The sequence below is a fragment of the Acyrthosiphon pisum genome, chromosome A1 (assembly GCF_005508785.2).
Source record: "Acyrthosiphon pisum isolate AL4f chromosome A1, pea_aphid_22Mar2018_4r6ur, whole genome shotgun sequence".
Lineage (NCBI taxonomy): Eukaryota > Metazoa > Arthropoda > Insecta > Hemiptera > Aphididae > Acyrthosiphon > Acyrthosiphon pisum.
The window spans coordinates 44,499,502-44,521,453 of NC_042494.1; the positions used below are offsets into that span (position 1 = coordinate 44,499,502).

The following is a 21,952-nucleotide window of genomic DNA, read 5'->3' on the forward strand; positions in this document are numbered from 1 at the left end:
TTGTAAGAAAAAAAAAATATGGCAAAGTTAAGGCCGATTTGAAAAAATCATACTGAATAATTGCAACTCGCTAGGATTATCAATAATTATTTATTTTGGAAAATATTTATAATATTTAGTTAACTAAATAACTATATTTTGTCTGTTAATCGTTGATTGTTATCAAATATTATTGATATGCGTATTGTTTACAGGCATGATACACACACGGTGAGTTATTTTTTTTCACAATTAATACATAAAAAAAGCTATCCCTCGATCGGAAATGTATAAGTAGATACATACCCTATCAAAGTTATTTCAAGTGGACAGATAGTACAAAGTTGCACTATTATCTAAAAATAGTAAACGACTATACTGGAGGATCCTTATAAAATCTTATTGCCTACGAAATTCGCACTCTATCCGAGTGTACTGCTATACAGCCTATAACGTTACTATAATAACGCTGTAGATCTATAGTACGCACAATATATTATTATGCATATGAATAATACGAAGCAGCGATAGTGCACAATAATAATAATTAATATATTATATCTGTCACGTGGCTATTTTAACAAGGCTATTTTCTAAATCTCTAAAATATATGACGTGAAGTGTACGTAAATGTAATACATTATAAATTAGCGTCATAGAGGCATAATATCACATCGTCGCTATGACTACAAAGTAAGTACAAGGAACCTGTGAATAATATAGGTAGGTAACTGATGTGCATATTCTACCTTTACACAAGCAGCCCGTGGCGTACATTTTAGAAAACGAATAGCGCGTTACGCCCAGCAGGAGATAATAATAATAATAATAATAATATGGTGGTTCAGACTTGTTTCACAGAAACGTTGTCACATATTACTATAGTAGTGTACAACATCACTAAATAAATAAACTGGCAGACGCAACAACGGTCGTCGGTTAGAGATCGATATTTCCGACCAGAATCGTGTACACCTACTGCACGTACGTATCACGAGCGGACGCGGAAATCAGACAGAAGTTTAAACGATTTCGGTTGAGAATATTCGGAAGCGGGCTCGGAAAAAAACTTCGACTATTTCGTAAAAACGATTACCGCGGTCACGGGCACCGAGGTATATATATATACGATTGTCGTACAACATAGTATAATGGTCGGCATAGTCGGAACTGGCTCTGCTGACTTATGAAAAGGCGTTTTCATGGTGAAACCGATGAGTTCGGACAGTGCAGGTCTGCGAGGGGGGGTCTTAACATTTAGCACGACGTGCTGAAGTTGAGCTCGCAGAAGTCACGGGTTTCCATACAATATTACGCCGGTAAAGTATAATATATGACCTGCGCATTGATAACACTCGCTCATAATATTAATATACGGAACGCGACACGGTTTGGTGGAAACCATCAGCGGTTTATGGTAATTCTCGCGGAACCGCGATGTTTGGTATCGCTCTTTTATACCGCGGTTAGTTTTCTCAGAATATCCGTCTCCGCCGTCACGCCTCGATTACACCGTTTTCGCGGTGTTATCCAGCCGGCTCTTCCGACTTATGGAAAGGCGTTTTCACTGTGAAAACGATGAGTTTGGACAGTTAGCCCAATGTGCTGCAGTTGAGCTCGCAGAAGCCGTAACATATTACACCGGTAAAGTGTAATATGTAAAGTCGAATATGCTTGACTCGTAGGTAACGCGTGTGTCCTGCGTATTAATCACACTCGCTCATAATAATAATATACGGAACGCGACATGGTGTGGTGGAACTCATGTTTGGTATCGCTCTTTTATACCGCAGTGGTTCGTCTCCAGCATCCGTCTCCGCCGTCACGTCTCGATTACACAGTTTTCGTCTGTTTTCCATTAGAAGGTAGGTATAGGTTTTTTGGATTTTGCTTTTTGGCGTTCACATCTCCGCGTGCAGTGCGACAAAAAACTGATTTCACGTCACCATTGTCGAGTGTGAATTTATGTTTAGTGTTGTGTTGCCAGTTAACAACATAGTCTCGAAAAAATTCTTTTTCTACCGCTTTCGGCGCAGCTTTGTCTGAAATCTGCATCACTAACACCGGATGTCTGGATCACGTACTATGCCATCCCACGTTTTTGCTCTACATATAGTATTATGACAATGACGTATTACTCACGGCCACATCGATTCGTTATTTAAAATAGATATTTTTTGCCACAAGAATTGCAACGAGCTATACCACCTCGTCATCGGTAGCATAGAGTAGGTATTACCTATACGTAATTTGTGGCGTAACGTGGAATAATGTAAGTTTTGGAAACTAGACCGGAACATTTTTTTTCACTGATCGTTCAAAATATTGCTATTGTTCAAACGAGATTTATTATTACAATACTAGAGAACTGTTTTAATTACCTATCCAAACGAGTCCTATCTATAAACAATTTATAAAAAATTATTTTTTGTAGATTATTTTTATGGAAATTTAAAAATAAGAATTTATGGCAGTTTGAAATACAAAATAGTACTAAGGGAGTCGCTCTGCAGTTCTTTTATTAAATTAATTAAAATTCACTACAAAAAAAGTTTAAGGTTTTATTAATATTTCATAAGGATGTCTATAAGTATCTAATAAAAACAAAAATATTTTGAAATTTATATCATGTCTAGAAAATGTTATATTTGGTAAAAATGTCTAGTCTCTACAGTTATTCTTTTTTAAATTAATATAAAAATATTCAAGTTAATTCAGTAAAAAACTGGAGCAGCACAATATTTTAATAGTTAATCTTTCTCTAAAATATTTTTTAGTTTTTTACTATTATTAATACTTACGGTGAATTCTTTACTTTTTACTTCCCAAAGTATCAATTAGATCTAAGTAGCAGCCAGAAACCACTCTAAAAGTTGAAGTTAAAAATATTAATGCTCCAAAATGTGATGGTGAATACAAAAAACACATATTATTTTATAATCAATAAATTTTTCAATTCGCTTTGAAACTAAAAAAGCTGTATTAAAGTTTAAACGAATTAATGTTGTAACAAAAAACGTCAACAAAAATATCTTTTGAAGAAAAAATACAACTATATTATTTAAGACACACATTTTTTTAAAAATTACAGCCGGGTATGAGAAATCATTAAAATAGACTATAAGATGATAAGTTTTATGTCACTTTTTTGTACTAGTGAACCACCCCATTCTTAATTAGTAAATGGTACGACAGCTGCACTCGGTTTCCCACTCAAATTTCGCGGTTCAATAAATTGGAAAAATTAAAAACTAAAAGTTTTAGTTGAGTTTTTTTTGTTTCGAAAATCTTTGGCGGGGAAATTTGCTTTTGAGGGTTTTTTATGCTGGGAGAGACAGCGTTAGCTATGGTGGTTGTGCGTGGCTACTATCAGTAAGTTGACACAATGTTCGAGGGTGACAGAAAACTATTAAGATAAAGCACTTTGGCGGCGTTTCTCTTCTCGTCCATCCACCCGCAGATATTTTTTCGGGTCATGTGTCACAAGGCCCTTTAGAGTCGAGTGGTTAATTCAATTACCCACGTGGTGAATTATCGAGTTCTCCAGTAAACCCAATATGTATTTCTCGTTTAAGATAATAATAATAATTGAAATAAAAATAGTGAAAAAAAAACCGAAACAGGCAGTTTAGGTACTACGCATAAACCATTTTGAACGTTAAATTTGTGAAAAACCATTTAGAAAACTGCACTGAATGCCCAAACCAGCCAAACCAATACTACTACTACCAATTCCGTTATACTTATACCGCCACCTGCACCCTTACCATCATCACCAACACCACTGCTTCTGCTGCAGTGTTTTTCATCCCTCACACGCCGAGTCGCTTTTGAACGTCCAGCTGCTACTGAAGGGATTTTCTCTCAGCATTTTTTCCACCCGTCTACAGTTGCCGTGCCCCGAAGGAAGGAAAACGCGTGAAAAAATACTCGCGCAGCAAATAAAGCGAGTGCATAATGTATACATTTTTTTCCATCATATATTTCATTATGTCCCGTACGCATAATAAAAGTAGAGGGCCCTTGGTTTTTTTTTATACATATACTTTGTAAATAAAACCCCACCATCGCCTTTGTGTCCATTTACATATGTCCTCCCGCTCTTACTCTTTCCCAGACTTAAAAACAATATAATATACACACGCGCGCGTGCGTTTCGTATATAATCCGAAATCCTCTTATGCGATCAGATTAACGGACACTTGTATATCTCGTGGCCGTAATAACGAAGTCGGTTAAATTATTCAAAGGCCGCCCGGGCGATAATAATATAAAACGCAGCGAAACATAGCCTACACACACCTACCCACACACACACACACACACACACACACACTACACACGTTCACGCACGCACGCGCATATTCACAAACTAACTCGTGTTTGCGGAAATCCATTATGTGTGACTATATAATATACGTGTGCTGTGTGTCCGTTCGCAACACGACCCTTCGAAGGACCCTAATTTTAATCCTGGCAAAGAGTTATAAGCTTATTATTCGGAATTGTTGTCCTCCCGGACAATCATCCTATACGGTCCCTGCTATAGTCTAGCCGTCGCCCAGGATGTTTTAAATAATTAACAAACCGACTTATTGGGAACACCGCGGCTCGGATGAGCTTTATTTTTTTTTTATTTTTTTTATTCTCACACCGATAATATTTGTTGTTTTCCGACCACATCAGTTCAACGTTTTTTACGGTTCCACATAAAATACCTAATCAAACACAACAGTCACTCCGGTAGGGTAGGTATAAGACGTAATATACCAATAAACCGTCGTCATTCGTTTTATTATCCTCAATAATATCAAATTTGTGATAAAAATAAATGATATATCATAATTTTTATTTGAAACGAATATCATCTAACATTGCAATTTGTTTTATAAGACCATTGCCTAAAAATCCGAACAAAGCACTCATCGCTCTTCTCAGAAGCAAAAAAAAAAAAATATATGAACTGGGAAGGAAAGTATTCTTATTATATAGAGAAAAAAATGTTACCCACACCAATAACGCAAAATATTTTTTTAAAAACAATGAACTCTCAATGGCCAAGATGCCTAGTGTTATTTTTATTTTGAATTAAAATAAATATATATTACTAGCCATCATCAGCTGATGTGAATTATTTTTAAATAATGAAACTATTGTGTAGGTATATTATTTCAGTCCTCCTCTGATTAGTTGTAAATATAATAATATTTACAATTTACATTATACAACATGCATAATATAGTATATTATACTGATGATATTTTGTAGTTAGGAAATTATGTTTCATTATTTTACTAGTATATTACCATTATTTTATGGATTATAGTTTTTGAACTATAATAGATAAGCTAACTGTTATATAGTTTTTAAAATTTGAACATCAAAACATGTTTAAAATAATAATATAATTTACGATACATGGAACATTTTAACCACGACAGTACTAAGAGTATACTATACTACAGATAGTGGCTACAACAATTATGGTTGGTCGTAAATATTTGAAAATTATCATTATTAGGTTGATATTAATTTAGTATGGTGTGTTTTTTGGACATTTTTTTTTCTTACATGCAGTTTTCATGGTCCATATTGAACCGGTCGTTTCTGAGAAGAAAAATAAAACGAAATACGCATGCCGATCATGACCACGACGTTCACCAAAACGCGACGCTCAGCGTAGGTATAGCATAACATAAGACGCCGAGTGCTTACCTAATACATAATATAGGAATGGTCGGGGATATATATACAGAGCGTTATACGATATCCTGCACTACGGTGACGACGGTGGTGCACTTTGGATTTAATGGTTACGGGAGCAAAACGGCTTTATTATTCCGGGAAGGGGAGAGGAGACCGCTAAAATTTCACCACCTACCGACCGACCCCGAAATCGGATTTCCGGAACCGTGTGCCGTGCAGGGTATATAGAGCGTGCGGACAACGATCGTCCGCGGGCGCGTTTGGACGTGAAAAATCCACCCTCTCGCCGTACGCTCACCTACCCATATATAGCGACACCGCACACTCGCGCAGGAAAAGTTTTTATTGTTTCGTTATTAACCTATACGGAGAAGTGAGCGAGACGGACGAAAAGAGAGAGATTGCGATTGAGCGAGCAAAGGGGTGGCCAACAGCCGGCGACGACGACGATGGTGGTCGCGGCAAATAAAGCGCGCGGGGAACGATGACGATCTCTCGCCAGATGGACTCGGACCGCTTCTCTCTCACGACGTTATATTATATATACCGTACTGCGGCGATGACGGTGAGGTGTACCGATGTAATATATAATATTGTTATATACGACTTACTTATGTGGATGCCGAGCGTCAGTTGGCCGATAAAACAAGCGGTGAATACGGCCAGGACGATGGAAAAATCACGAACCCCTCCGCGTCGCATGATGGCTGTGCGGTGGTGATTCGTATATTATATCCTTTATTTCCTCCCCTCGTCGTCTTGCTGTCCCAGCGTGTGTATACTGCAAAACCAAAAACACAGCGTTCGTACAATAATAATAATAATAATAATAATAATATACATTTTTTTATACATTTATATATATATTATTATATAAACGACAGACCATACTGCAGACATCGTTGAACGATACAACATAATAATATTATAGCCATCAGGCCGGCACAGTCACCGGTTTTCTCTGATATTTGGGTATACAATAATAATAATAATAATAATAATAATAATAACAAAATAAATAATATCATATTGCGTTTCTACGCGAAAAAATGCAGACGCGGATGATGAATATTTATATCACATGTAATGTAACTGACGACTGTGGCACATATCATAACTGGCACGTATACAGGGGAGAGTTTTGGGGGTTCAACCCTCTCCCCCCGAAAATTAATATTTGTGTAAATTGTTTATATATATAGACCACCCCCACCCCCGATTTTTTTTGTGTACGTGTCAGTATCGTAATATATTATATACATGAAACAAAATATATACCATAACTATATTATATAACAATATAAGTACAGGATAGCCTCGTACTCAGACTTTCCACACGTTCTGTAATGACGTACATAGTATTAGGTGTATATATATACTGTTGTATGTACAATAGAACAAATACATAAAGGTGGCTGTTTTAATTGTGTATAAATGATTACAGTTTCCATCGAAATATTGCTTTTTTTCATTCGCCTTATTAGAAAAATGATATGAAAATATCATAATATTGAACTCATATTTATACGTATAGGTTACACATATTTATACGCAATTTACATACCTTAGTTAAAATTAAAAATGCATTTAATATTTTTTTGTATCTAATCATGTTGTACAATTTAATGATTTTAAATCTAAATCAACCGATTAATATTTATCGATTAAATAATTTATTTGATATACTAACACGTAATTGCCTAACCACTGTCTACTGCACTACAGCTGTATGCATCTATTGTAAGATTAATGCACAGACATAATATTAAGATAGGTTATATTATTGTGGAAAATAAATTAATGTTTGACGAAATAATAATTTATTCATGTCTTATTTAAACCTTTTGGATATTGTACAAACACTTGGTACCTATCTAATTAAAAATAATTATTACTTAAAGATTTTTTAGAGTTGAGTTAGTTAAATTACAACTTCACTTTAACTGAACCAAATAACGTTGACTTTTTTTTTCATAAGCTTGCTTATATTTGTATAATATATATATATATATGTGTCTCACTATTTACTGTGATATATATGTTTTGACCGGAAATTATTCATCCTATTTTAGAATATTATATTTGTTCACCTGGCTTTATAAAATAGGTTTATAGGTATGCATTTTTACATTCATTGGTTTCTAAATCATCTCAGACATTATAAATCCGTAAGTAATACGTTCGGTTAATTACACTCGTAAATAGGCTTATTTCTGTGAAATTTATTTATTCACAGATAAAATATGTATGCATACATTCAGTATTATTTAATTTTGTAAATTCATAAATTTAATGACTAACCGAGAACGAAGTGATTTATTTCTTTTAAGGCATTCGTAAACTCGTAATTCGTAGAGGGAGTCAACAAAATTCAAACATTAATTATACGGTTTTTAAATTGTCTTTTTATAAACTACCTATATATATTTCAATATTTGTTTAAATGACTGAAATACTGAATATAATAAGAGTATGCATTTTTTTAAATTTTTAATTATTGGAGAAATTTAAATTTAAAATTAATAAAATACTTCAATACCTGCCAATAAATATGAATAACTAAAAAGTTTATTTGGAATAACTAATAATGTGAATACAAAATGACGAATTTTCAAGTGTTTTTTAAAGCTCACCAAAGATATAATGGCGTTCGTTTAATATCGATTTCGTGGAAAAAAAGTCAGTATAAAACAAGTATATAACCACAGAATGGTCTACGAATTGAAGATGCCAGAGTGCCATTCAAGTTTGGTCAGATCGTCAGTAATTTCTCCTGGGACTGTTTGTCGGAGGAAATTGGAAACGACCAAAGATTAACGTGAGATAACAATTGTTCAAACTGTAAAAATAGACGATGATAGTAGGGAATTCGATCACGATAGAGTTTCAAAAATTATTAAATATAGGTATAACACATCAACAGATAACATAACACGTTATGTGTTAAATGATAAGATAGTTAAACTTATGTTTGAAATCATAATTTATTATATTGGTTCATTATTTATTTAAAACAAAATACAGTTTGATTTATTTTATTATTACTATTATTAGGTATATGTATATTTGTAGAGTTAAAAAAAATTTTTTGCCTCATTAAACATATTTTCTTACTATTATATTTTATATATTCTCAGTGTATTGTATTGATTAACTTTTAACCTCAGACAATTGTTTAGGTGCATTCCACGCATCTGAAAGACTTGTATTTTGTTTTCTATAGATACCTATATCGTACATCTTCTTCAATCAAATATAATCATAATACTTACAACACATCAAAATTATTTTGATTTAAATAAATTGCATAAAAATTTGAATTTTCCTTATACATTCACACTATTATACTACCTAAAGTGTGATAAACGATGTGTGTATAGTGTACATAACCATTTATTGTGATGGATCAGTTTGAGTGTTCGATACAAAAGAATACGTATATTATTCAATATTATTATCTATCTATAATCTTATATTCTTATAAGCTAAGAGGTTTATCTTAAGTCAATATAAAATATTAAAAAGCCTATTCAATCATAAGTTGGAAATCGAAGGGAAATAAATCAACGCGCTACAGATTAGATATAATGGAAATCTGACGAGTGTAATGGATTTGTTATGCATATAACAATAAGTGATTTTCACAGGAAACTGTGATTATCGATATCTATACTTCTGCGTGAGTTGTATATTTTATATTTTATATTTTGTAACAGTATTATTATTCGGATTTCAACAATAATGCATGTTATACCACCTATAAGTAGGCTATAACTACTGTGTTGCTTGCATGTGTTTTAATAATATTACCATTTTATTTCGAACTTATTTTATATTGTGATTTAACCATTTAGCAATGAGATCGATTCAATGTGAAGGAAATAAAAGCATGCCGTCATTATGACTTCCTGGCCTCACATTATAGTCAAAAGAATAAGGACATCGGTGGTCCCATTACACCATCCCGACATCCTTTGCGGACACATCCTTTTAAAGGATCAGACGGCATTAAGGGTTGATCGGTAGACAGACGGTGGTAGTAAAGTAAAGGGGGTGATGGCATAAGGGTCAGTGCAGTATGGAAAAAAGAAGCTTTTGTTAAACAACAGTAAACGTATTTTGACACATCTTTTATGCTCAACTATTGCAACCTTTTAAGATAAAAAGAAAAAAACTAAGTACTGAGAAAATATAACATAACCGGAGAACGTCATTAATTTTATTTAAAAATACAATTTTTTTGCTTTGAAGAGATTTCTGTACAGTAGACAATTCATACGACGCTGCAAAATTATGGATTAAATGTACATTTTTTCACAATTGAATTAGCTTTTACGGGAATGCAACGACGGCAATGGATGAAATAGACAACAACATTTTTCGCTAAAATGCGTACACGTGCACGTAAATACATTATATACACAGAAGAAAATGGTAGATGGCCCATTCATAAATTATAAGCTAAAGTGGCGTTCGTGTGACTGGAATGGTTATGGCGATAGACGCGGTGAAGCACTTTCTAGTTTAAAATTCATTGTTTCCAAAACTATGCAATTTTAATTCACGCCCACATCAAATATGGTAATTCATACCTTGCTAATAACTTATGGAAACCTATTCAAAGACTAATCCTGTTATAGATCCAGCGACTCTAATGCGTTAGATATTTCGGCCCATGTTAATGTCATAAGATTATAACCTTCGTTCCACGTAAAATTCTATAAATTTAAACGTAGAGAACGAGTTGTTCAGAAGTTTCTTTATACATTCTACTTAGAGGTATTTTATTAACTTGGCCAAATGGCGTGCACGCAGTATTGAAATGACGCGACCCCGTTTTTTCTATGGCCGGTGGATGAGAAAAAAAACGTATATGTATAAATATAAAATATAAATATGTATATTATAAGAGAAAAAGAAATATTTATTTCCATAAGGACCTTTTTGGGTACCCTAGGTTTTCTTCACCTCTCACTTACACCCCCTCCCATACTCCATAAAACAAAAGTCATCTATCAAATGCATTCCTGCAGCACAGACGTCTTTTTTTCCACTAGTGTTTTCAACAAGAACCAACGAAAAATACATTTATAGCTACACTGTTATTCGACCAACAAAAACCTCGGTGCACCTTTAAAAACAAGTTGTCCACTTTATGATTTTAAAAATACAGTCATTGAAACCGCAACAAAACATATTGGGACACCCCTCAAATATTACTGTCACTACAATGAACTGAAAGAGTATAATTTATTAAATTGTACTATTCACCGTAATTAAACGACAAAAACACCATTTTGTCGAGAGCGCAAGTAAATCATAATTTTACAGGGCGTGGTGGAGTTTGTACTAAAACGTGGTAAATCTGCAAAAGGTGGTAAGAGAAAGAATAATTTTTAAATGAGTACATTAAAATATGAAAGCAACTCTATAATATTTAAAAATGTATTTATTTAAAAATAATTATGTTTACAATTTTTTTTTACCCACAAAAAATATTATTTTTTTTTAATGTCTATGCTCGGTTAACATTTCTACATTTTAGTATTTGCTTAACGATTTTAGTTTTAATGAGGCAAAAACATGGTTACCATATTATACATGTACAATTTGCTTACAGTCCTTGAAGATAAAACTCAGCATGTATGCGTGATATTATTTTATTTATTTATATTTTGTTTTGTGCCTGGGGAATACTTTATTCTATAATGCACTTACGCTTGGTCCGCTCCCCTTGGACAATTCGTTGACACTATATTTCAAGAATTATTTATTAAATCAAATAAAAGGATAATTTTAAGTTTGTATATAATATATATTTATATAGTTAATTTCAATTTATTTTAAAAAAAAAATATACATTTTTTAGTAATAAAAAATCAAAACATTTAATTAGATTAACACTATGTTAAATGCAATAAGTTTTAAATAACCGTGCCTGCAATAAACATAAATATGCATCATAAACAAGTAATAATTGACGATTTAGCAATATTATACATATTATTTGGTATTATGATGATTGTTATCACAAACGCATCTATATATCAAAATATTGAAACAAATATTAAAGTACCCCTATATTTTTTTTATCTGACACCGATTTGTATTGTTGGTTTAACTTTCATAATGCTGAAGATTTAATTTTAATTGTATCAAGTAAATTAGTTAAATTTTAATTCAAAGACTCAAACGTGCATTGTGTGCATCTAGGTAGGATCTTGGAGTGGATCGCCAAATATATGATGGTAAACGGTCAAATGGATTATAAGTCACGAAATATGTTTACTTCAATGAAGCACTATTGGCTAAAAATAATATTGAGCTGCTAGACTTTTTATCAAATGTTGATTAGGTATTTAATATTGAAAGAGGTGTTGGCAATTTATTTATTAAATAATTACGATATATTAAAAATATAATTTACATAATTTGAAAGACATATAATTTTTTATTTAAATTAAATTTTAAACACTGTTGATTATTTGTTTATGTTATTGTTATTGTAAACGTAAATTTATTATAATACACAAAAATAAAATTAGCTATAGTTGTACTTGCACCTCTGCACGTATTCTACTTTAATGTTCTATAACAAAAAACTTGATTGAATTTGCCTTATATTCAAAACAGTAAAACAATAGAACCCTTGAATTGTAATACAATTGAACCTTCGATCTTATTACAATACGACTTATATAGGTAACTTTGTTTACAACACGTGCTTTTAATGTAAATTTGTAATGCGATTAACATTTTTATTTTACGGTACTCAACCGGAATTTGCCATAAACCAGAACTTTTATTATTTGATACTATTAATTATCCATAAATATTAAATAACAACCTCATTGAAAGTTTGTTATTTATTTATATGAATGACATTTGACGTTTCAAAGCATAAAAATTGCGAATTACAATGAAATTATACCAATTATAATCATTTCATTAATTAGTATTAAATTAAAACTATTTAGTCTATTCATACAGCATGCAACGTTTTATTAAACTAAATATGAATTATTTTGAATTTGAAATATCTTTTATTTTTGTGTTTTTCGCAGCATTACATTATATAAAACCTTTGTTATGATAAATTTATTTTACAATGTCAAGTATTGATTATAGATTACGTGAATAGCTTAGTACCTAGTTAAAGTAACCTATTTAATAACCAATTATAATGATCGATGTAAAAACATGCAAATCCAAAACTAGAATGGGTGTAGTGCTTTGAGCTTTTAAGTGCATAACTGCATACATATGGTTAGAACATTGAAGTCCAGGCACTGATTATTAGTGTGTGTTTGTGTGTGTGTGTGTGTGTGTGTGTGTGTGTGTAATCGTCTAAGTGCGCAATAAAATAATGGTTGATTCAAACTATACTATAGTATAATAGCCATACTATTATATCATTATTACGAAGAACCTTCGGGTAGGACCGAGGGACGATGACTACCGAGGGTGCGTCGTATGCACACTGCACTACGCAAATGGAAAAAGTCAAAATTAACTGGACACCGGTGCGAGGGAAATTTCGGTCCCCAGTTTACTTACGTCCAAAAGGCGTCGCAGAACATTTTGAACCGTTGAAATACTAGTCTTAAATAATATAGAGGCATTCGATGGTCTAAATGGATAAATAACACAGGTTATATACCTAAGAGAATTCAAGATTTTGGTGAATTGAAAAATGTATATTTTGTTCTTTAATTTATATTGTTATGTACGACTTAACTCAATTGATTTATTACTATCTAGACGGCCATTAGTTACGGTCACCTAATCGCAAATGTATAGTAAGTATGTATAATAATAAATTATTATATATTACTATTGCGTAAACAATGTATATTATTATTTTTATTTTTTATTCAGACCAGTCACGAGAAAATCGTGAAAATTATAATTTAATGTATACATATAGAGAGAGAGTGTATCTACCCTAAATATATATACATATACACATAATATATTATATAATATTGGCTTTGGGTTTGGCCCTGAAAACAATATTATCATCAGTTGAAGGCCGTTCTGGACTATGTACATATCTGACATCGCCTGATCAAACACTGAAACCTAATGATACTACTATATTGCGAACATAATTATCCCACTCGGTGATGAAGAGTTTATGTACATATTGGCCTACGGCGTACCATATTATGTTCGAATATATTATGGATGTGCAGTTGGTATAAGGGAGATGTCTATATTTGAAATTGAAATTATTGAATCGTGGAATAAATTTCCACGGAAAAAACCCAAGGAAAATAACCTACGGAAAAATATTTACACGGGAAAAAAAGCCCACGGAACAAAAAACCCATCCACCGAATAATATTTTTGTAGAATATTGTTATTTAAATTTAATTTAAATTGCTCTAAGGAATCAAGATTTTATCGCTGAAATATATACATCCAATACGTATAGTGACCTAAAAACTAAATTACAAGGTACAAGTCAATACATAATAATATTCTTCTGTGCAGCGACTTTTATCTAGCAACTAAGAGATACAAGTATATCTATGTAGATAACTAATAAAATAAATCAAGTAAACTTTACTTTGCTCAAACCAGTCAAAACATCAAAATTGTTATCACAGTGGGGTTATAAAAATGCAATTTATTAAAAGTTATAATAATATCGTACATCCTTTAAAATTGGAATTTTAGTATTAAAAAATATGTACTGCCACACTATATAGTGTTCACTTGGTAGTTCGAGTAGTAAACAGTACTTACTTCTAAAGTTCAATAATGTTCAATTTTACGGTATAACCAAAAGAATATTTAGCTATAAAATAATAAAAAAATCATACTACCTTTACCTAAATATACCTACAATATTACTATATGGCACTCGCATGGACTTTTATTTCACTGTGTGAGTTGTCCTTAGGCTATAATACCGGGGTGTGTTTATTTTTTGTAATTTTTTTCTGAAAACATCAGTGTATGTAAATAATTTGGTTTTTAAATAAATTGTAATTAGGTATTTATATTAGATTATCAACGCGTAAAATTACATTATTTATTGTTGGTACCATTTAGTGGTACAATATACTAAATTGTTTTTATATTTTCAATGTATTCTAAAATATTTTTTATTGTACCTGCAAATGTACGTTACCTACTAATCTAATAATGATAACACGTTAATGTTATATTAATTGTTAAAATAGAAATGTAATTGGGATACAGATGCACCTTTTTATATTCTAATTTAGTTTAGTGTTTTTTTACGTTGTTTATACAGTGTAATACACTGAGTGTATAGGAACTGAATTACCAGTATATATATATTTACAAGTTATTTTTAATTATTCTAATTATATATTAATAATTTTATAGTTTATTAGAAGTATATTATAGAAGTATAAACAATTTAAATCTACTATTTACTTTAATATCGTGTATAATAAAATATAAATAAATAAAAAAGTTACCTTTAAGTACCAAAACTAACTAATACTTTCTTATTTTATTATAATTCGTGTAATTTATGTTTCTTCTTTTAAGAATCTTTTGGTCTTAAATTGTTCTCAAGAAAAAAGTCTTAGAACTCTCAGTTAATAAATAAGTTATTAATACAAACTTAAGTTACCTATGTGCAGTTTCATTACCTAATTAATAAAATATGATGAAAATTCAACTGTTAATTTTTTTTTATTTTAAAACATAATTTAATGTATAATAATAAAATTGTTGTAGATTAAAACCGTTCATATAAAGCTCCAACTTTATTCTATTTTTATTTTAATATTTAATTTTAAATGAAATAATATAAAATAGGTATACGTACTTTAATATGTATTTATGACTTTTCGATAACTTTGAAGTGTCAATATTTTACACGCATTGAAATTTTATCGTTGGTGACATATCTGAAAAAAAAAACACATTTGTTTATTAACTTCCTTATAAGCTTAATATTACTTGTAATTTTATTAATGAAAATAAATAAATTACCATCGAATGAATGCAAACAATTTAATCATTTTCTGATTTTAACTCAATTAATATTTAATATTATTATAAAACATTCATATATCTCAATGGCTGGGTATGACGTATTCAAATATTCACTGTGTGTCTATATATGTTCACAGATGAACGTTTCAAGTAGAATGTACGTCATAATACATTCAATAATCCCCGAAGCAATTTTAGTCTTATCTTTAGCAGAATAATAATTGCATTGCATTATATCACTTGTCTATACGTATTTTTATTGGAATACAAACGGAAATACAAACCGGAATTAAATCAATTGGCTTAGCAATTAACTCATGATGGCTAAACAATGTTTGTGTTTTTTCCCCCCGCCGTATTTCCTACAGCTGTGCGGCGGTGACATGTCAAAATGGGTATCAACGATATAATTCGTTTTCCGTACGAGATTCGCCCTCATTGCCACTCGAGTCAAAAACCGCAGCAATTAACTCACTGGAAATTTTGATTGTGGTTATTCTTGTCGGCGGCAATAATATAAGCTCTCTCCGTTCCGGGGTCGCTCGTAGACGCGTATATAGCGAGAGTGGCTGGTCGGGGGGGGGGGGGGGCGTAGGCTCGCATGGGAGAGACGAGGCGTATATATTATATACTGCGCTGCAGTTGTGCGGGAATAAGGGAAACCAATGGACCGTAATAACGAATTCCAGTCGTCGTTCTCGCACGGGGTCAGTATATTGTGCAAAAAAAAATAAATAAATAAATAAAAATTGATAAAACGGCACGCGAATCACACACACGCATTTATATATATATATATATATATGCGACGAAAGTGAGGAAAAAAATCATCGTACCGGAACCCATTAGGCGATTTCGCCAACACAGTCATTTAATAGAAACCGATTGAAAACACATTGGCTTGGGCAATTTATGACGGACCCGTTCAGCGTCGGCGGAATCACACGCGCCCACCCATTCTATAACAATATAATATCGTATATCGATTATAATGTTATGTATTTGATATTATGTGCTCAAATTAATTACAGCCAACATCGCATGATAGGGTGAACATATCCACAGCAGCGGCGGATGGGGAATCCGTGAATCGTGCACGATTTGCCAAACTGAATTTCAAGAAATTTAATTATTTTTACTATCCAATAATTTCTAATTTCTAAGATTTATTAAAATTGTTTTTCCATTTGCCAACGGCCGACTATACTTTGAGCACCGTGGTGGAAAAAGGCTGCAACGTGTATTATATTTCTTTTTATAAATATTCATTTTATACAGACAGTACCGCGCAGCTGGAAAAAAAATTACAACTTAATATACAATAATATTATTTTACGTACAACTATACGAAAAGGTTAACCATCTCTGGTTTAGATCGTACCTACGTATAATTATAATATAGGACAGATGTGGCAGTACCTATTTTAGAATGACACACATATAACTCGCGAATACGATCGTTGCAATTATGGCAAGCTGTAATAATATAACAATATGAGGTGCCCGCAGCCCACTACGCCTGTGTTAATGGTTATATTATTATTTATTTTGGACCGTGACCTATAAGACAAACGAGATCAGGTGTGATATTATGCATCAATTACATGTGGTGTCGTGATACGAGTGATTGATAAAATAATATACGTGATAGTATTATAATATACTCAAATATTATTCGATCGACGTGGCCAAGGTCTATTTCCCATCGGTGCGAGAAAATATTAATCACGATATTTACAATGTATTTAACTTCAATCGTAGTTCTACAATATTATTTTCCTACTCTGTAAATAGGGTCGAAACAAACACTCATCCAGTAAGTTGTACTCGAAAGCAACCGTATCTTATATATATTATATATATAGTGTATACCCAGCTTCATACACGTACATGTGTACGAGCAGTGAACGTATCAATAGATCGGTTGATAATGTCTGCACAAAATACGAATCGGTACATTACACTGGGCCACATATATATTATATATCGTTATTGTTATATTATACGCCCTAACTAGAACGTCGTTTCGGTATATATGTATATGTGTATGTGTGTGTATAGGAAAACACTGAAATTCATATTACACTTCACACGCGTGGTTGTCGTGTAGAGGTTCTTTCCGCTTTTCTCATTACAAAATATATACGTGTATACCGTCCAAAATCGTCGGATGTCAGATTTTTTAATCGATGCATTTCGATACGAAATAAAAATCTCATCTATATCCGGTCCAACCGAAAATATTTTGTAGTTGAACCTACTTAGTATAATTATAAAAATAATAATACGCGTAGGAAGTATACCTATGTATAAATACATTTATTATTCGATGGGATGAGAAAAAAATCGTATTTTTAGCTTTTTTCGAGAGTGATCTGCGGTAATCGTTACCATTTCTAATAACCCAATTACAGACATATTAATTTTACGGTAACAGAAGTGATATTGTTGGCCAGTAAAAATGTCAAGTTATATAATATAACTACTCATTGGGGATATGCACATTTTCTTAAGAATATTACACATACATCTGTTTTAACGCTCGTAGTATAGTACTGCAGTTGTGTAGAGAATAAACGATAATTTGATTCAGTGTCCGTATTTGGCAAGCGTACCATATATTATGTCATCAATATATTTAAAAAAAAAACAAATATTTTGTTCCTACGAGAAACTATCTTAAATTATTTTAGACATGATTTTAGACCTAAGTATGGTTTTATAAAATTACACAGACTTAAAATAAAATTTCAATTCTATAGAAGTTGTTAATTGCTCATTGAAAATATTTCCAGACTTTTATTGAAATTAATTTTCGAATCACTGTTTCAACATTTTTCACACAATAAATTAAAAATAATAAACAATTTTTACAGATTTTAGATGACATTCGTCTAGGTACGTAGAAGTTATTTTATCAGAGTTTTCTAAATCGTGAAAAAATACGCTGCTTTTTCAATTGCCTTGAATTGAAATTTATTTTCACTCACAAAATTTCCTGAGTTTTGCAAGCGTACTGGATACGTCAGTGTAAGCATTTTTTATACTGCAGCAATACCTTCATGATACATCGTCACGTATTATATTGCGTGTGATTCAGGTCAAGTAAAATTTTATCGCTGTATTTTTCAGTTGCTTTTATACCCATTTGTTTTTTTTTAATTAGAGCAGTTGCGAATCAATTGAGATATTTTAAATTTATTTGTTTGGTATTTTTAAATATAGGTACCTTTATATTATAATATATTGTTTACATTAGTATAATAAGTACATAGGATGTTTAAAAAGTTTATTTTGTTGCACAATAATAAAATACCCGTTGTTATAATGGATCATTTTTGTAAATTACACTGCCATGTAGGTATTTATTAATACCGGGTCTCTTTGAATAATACTTTTTTTTTTTTTAATACTGTAACAGTATTTTAAATGTTAAAATGTAATTTATAATTTACCAAAAGTGAAAGTATAGTGAAATATTTTGTGGTAATTTATGAAACTTTACTTGGAGTTTTAAATAAATATACTATAATATAATAATGTGATCTATAATAACTTAATAAATATAAAAATAATTGTGAGATAATAAAATTCGTCCAGACATTATACATAATTTTTTATTCAGTTTGGCGCTAAAATTCTTTTATGCGAAAAAATTGAGTAGAACCAATAATTTAAAAAGTTTGAATTAAAATCGGAATGGTATAAAAAAAGTAATATAAAAATAAAGAAAAACATAATATAATAATATAAAATTATTTTCAACTGTTTATTAAAAATATATATATTAATATTAAATGTATAAATAAAATATGATATTATCACCAACTGCAATAAAGAATATGAAACTTTAACGGGAAAGTATAATAATATTATTACACTCGCCGGTGCTCGGCGTTGGAATTCTGAAGTGTACTGAAATTGCATAACCGAAACGCCGGCTTAGAACCACCATCGAGAAAACAACTTAAAATATGGACTATTATAATATTTTACTTCTATGGATTTTAATCTTTAACATACCTACCTATCGATGTATATATTATGTTTATTTTTTTTTACACTAGATTATTATTAAAATAATATTTATTTTTTACGTATTTTTCCCGCCGCCCTTAACAAATAACATTCACCGGAATTCGTCCGGTCCGTTGTTGCGTGTCGGTCTGCGTCGTGTTCCGCCCACTTACCCCCCTGCGACCGTTATCACACGTAAGAATCGGTAGCCGGTTGCCGTTTTGACCGTCAACGGTATATCTGCACAACCTCTCCTTCCACCTGACAAGGTCTTTACCCCTTAAAATATACTAACCCCTCTGAACAAATTGCCGCCGTTAATGGAGACCCTATAGAAAGGGCGCGAATCAATAAAAACGCAACCCATCGTGGTGTACAATATAATATTATTATAATATTGCAATACAGTGGCACGTGGACAAATTAGATGATGTTCAGTACTACTATGGAATATATGTCTTACACGTTATAATTTAGGTACGCCGTAACGTCGTAATCGAGTTTAAGCGGTTATAACAGCTAAGTCTTATTTTCCCGCAAAGACTGAGACGAATTATAATTTTAACAATAATAATATTATCGCTTCACGGTCCTCAGCGATATTTTCAAGTGAATTTTAACTCAATGTAGAAATGGTAAATATATAAGTCCACAGTATTCGGTTACGGTACATGCACACGGAAATATAAGAGGGGTGGGCTGTTGGCGGAGAGAGCGTTAGAGTAGGGTTCCAATCGAATTATTTATTAACGACATTTCCTGAAAATCTTCTAAAAACATACGATAAACGACCGACCGGGGTATAGGATTATATATTACGCGTACATATTATTATTATTATTATTATTATTATAAACATAAATCGACGACATCGCTTTATAACCGAAAACCGATTTAGATAAACATTACAAAGCAGTCCGGAACAAACGGTAAAAATAAAAATATAAATGTTATATATATTTTTTTAAAACGATGTACGAATTGTTATTGTAAAATAAATAATGTATCGATAAATGTGAATGGGAAAAGACAACAAACTGAGCACGCAAAACACCTCACGCGTGAGATACGGTTAAAAGAGATATTATGGTACCGGCGAAAACGAGAGAGAAAATATCTAAAGAGGAAGAAAGCGAAAGAGTGTGAGATAGAAAAAATAAAGAAACAGAATGACAGACACAAAGAGAGAGAGAGAGAGACTGACAAACAGACACAGAGAGAGAGGGAGAGATAGAGATGGATAGAAAACGATTGAGGAGGTTAGCTGGCTGCTAAAACACTATATATATATATATATATATATTGTCAAATTCAAACCGGCGACAAATTGCCGTTCGTTGCTCGTCTGTAATTTTACCTCCGCTCCTCCCACCGCTAAATCGCCTTACCCGGGAATTAAGAGAAGATTAATGTGTCCTGGTAACAACTCTGCAGTGTGCATTTAATCGCGATTACGTCCCCGCGTGTCTAATCACTCGACAATCAATCCGCCGAATGTGGACAGCAGCACCAACACCGGCACCGGGACAACGACTATACGGTGGGAGAGACTTTATTCTTTCCCCGACGACACGCCACACCGGAAACTATGTACCCGGAAATGAATCCGCCACTACCGTCACGCGTGCCACGCCGTTACCTCGTCCATCTACAAATCGACTGCTTTTGGTCTTTTTTTCTCTTTTTTTTTTTGTCACATTTGTTCTTGTCGTCCACTACCCTATCCCTCGCTACCCGTTCGCGATTCGAGAAACGATTAACGTCACTATATATAGGAATTGCGATTACGACGCGTCGTCAGAGACTCTCCGTTTCTCTCGCTCTCGCCTTGTTCACCGCTCGACGTTCGCACTCCACTGACTCCCGCACCCTCTCACACATAGTAGATATAGATACACCTGCTGTCTAAGAACCGTACATTATATATATATATATATATATATACATATGAAAACTTTCGACTGACCAAGTCGATGTTGTAAAATAGGTCGTTGATAAATTGGTATTTTTACTTACCTAACAAATCATACAGACAAATAATAGTCCATCTCATTGACTTAACTACAGTAGTTATTATAATATATTGTAATATAATATGTAAGCGTAATATTATAATATATATTTTGATATCAATTCATAAGTTATCATTTTATAAAAAAGTTATCATATCAAAAGAATTTTAAAATAATGTAATATGTAGAAATCGCGGGAATACAAAATTTATTTGTTAGTATAAATATAATATGCTGGTGAACTCATAATAATTTTG

General features: G+C 32.1%; 1 protein-coding gene across 1 annotated transcript in view; it reads right to left on the minus strand.

Moving 5' to 3' along the window:
• The window catches only part of LOC100571057 (discoidin domain-containing receptor 2), a 163,227-nt gene that overhangs the window by 115,709 nt on the left and 25,566 nt on the right, over window positions 1–21,952 (minus strand). Inside the window, exons 2-3 of the mRNA XM_003247137.4 lie at window positions 15,497–15,578; window positions 6,297–6,466 (exon numbers count right to left, since the gene is read on the minus strand). Coding sequence (XP_003247185.1) covers window positions 6,297–6,387 — 91 coding nt within the window. The 5' untranslated portion in view covers window positions 6,388–6,466; window positions 15,497–15,578. The remainder of the gene's footprint in view (window positions 1–6,296; window positions 6,467–15,496; window positions 15,579–21,952) is intronic.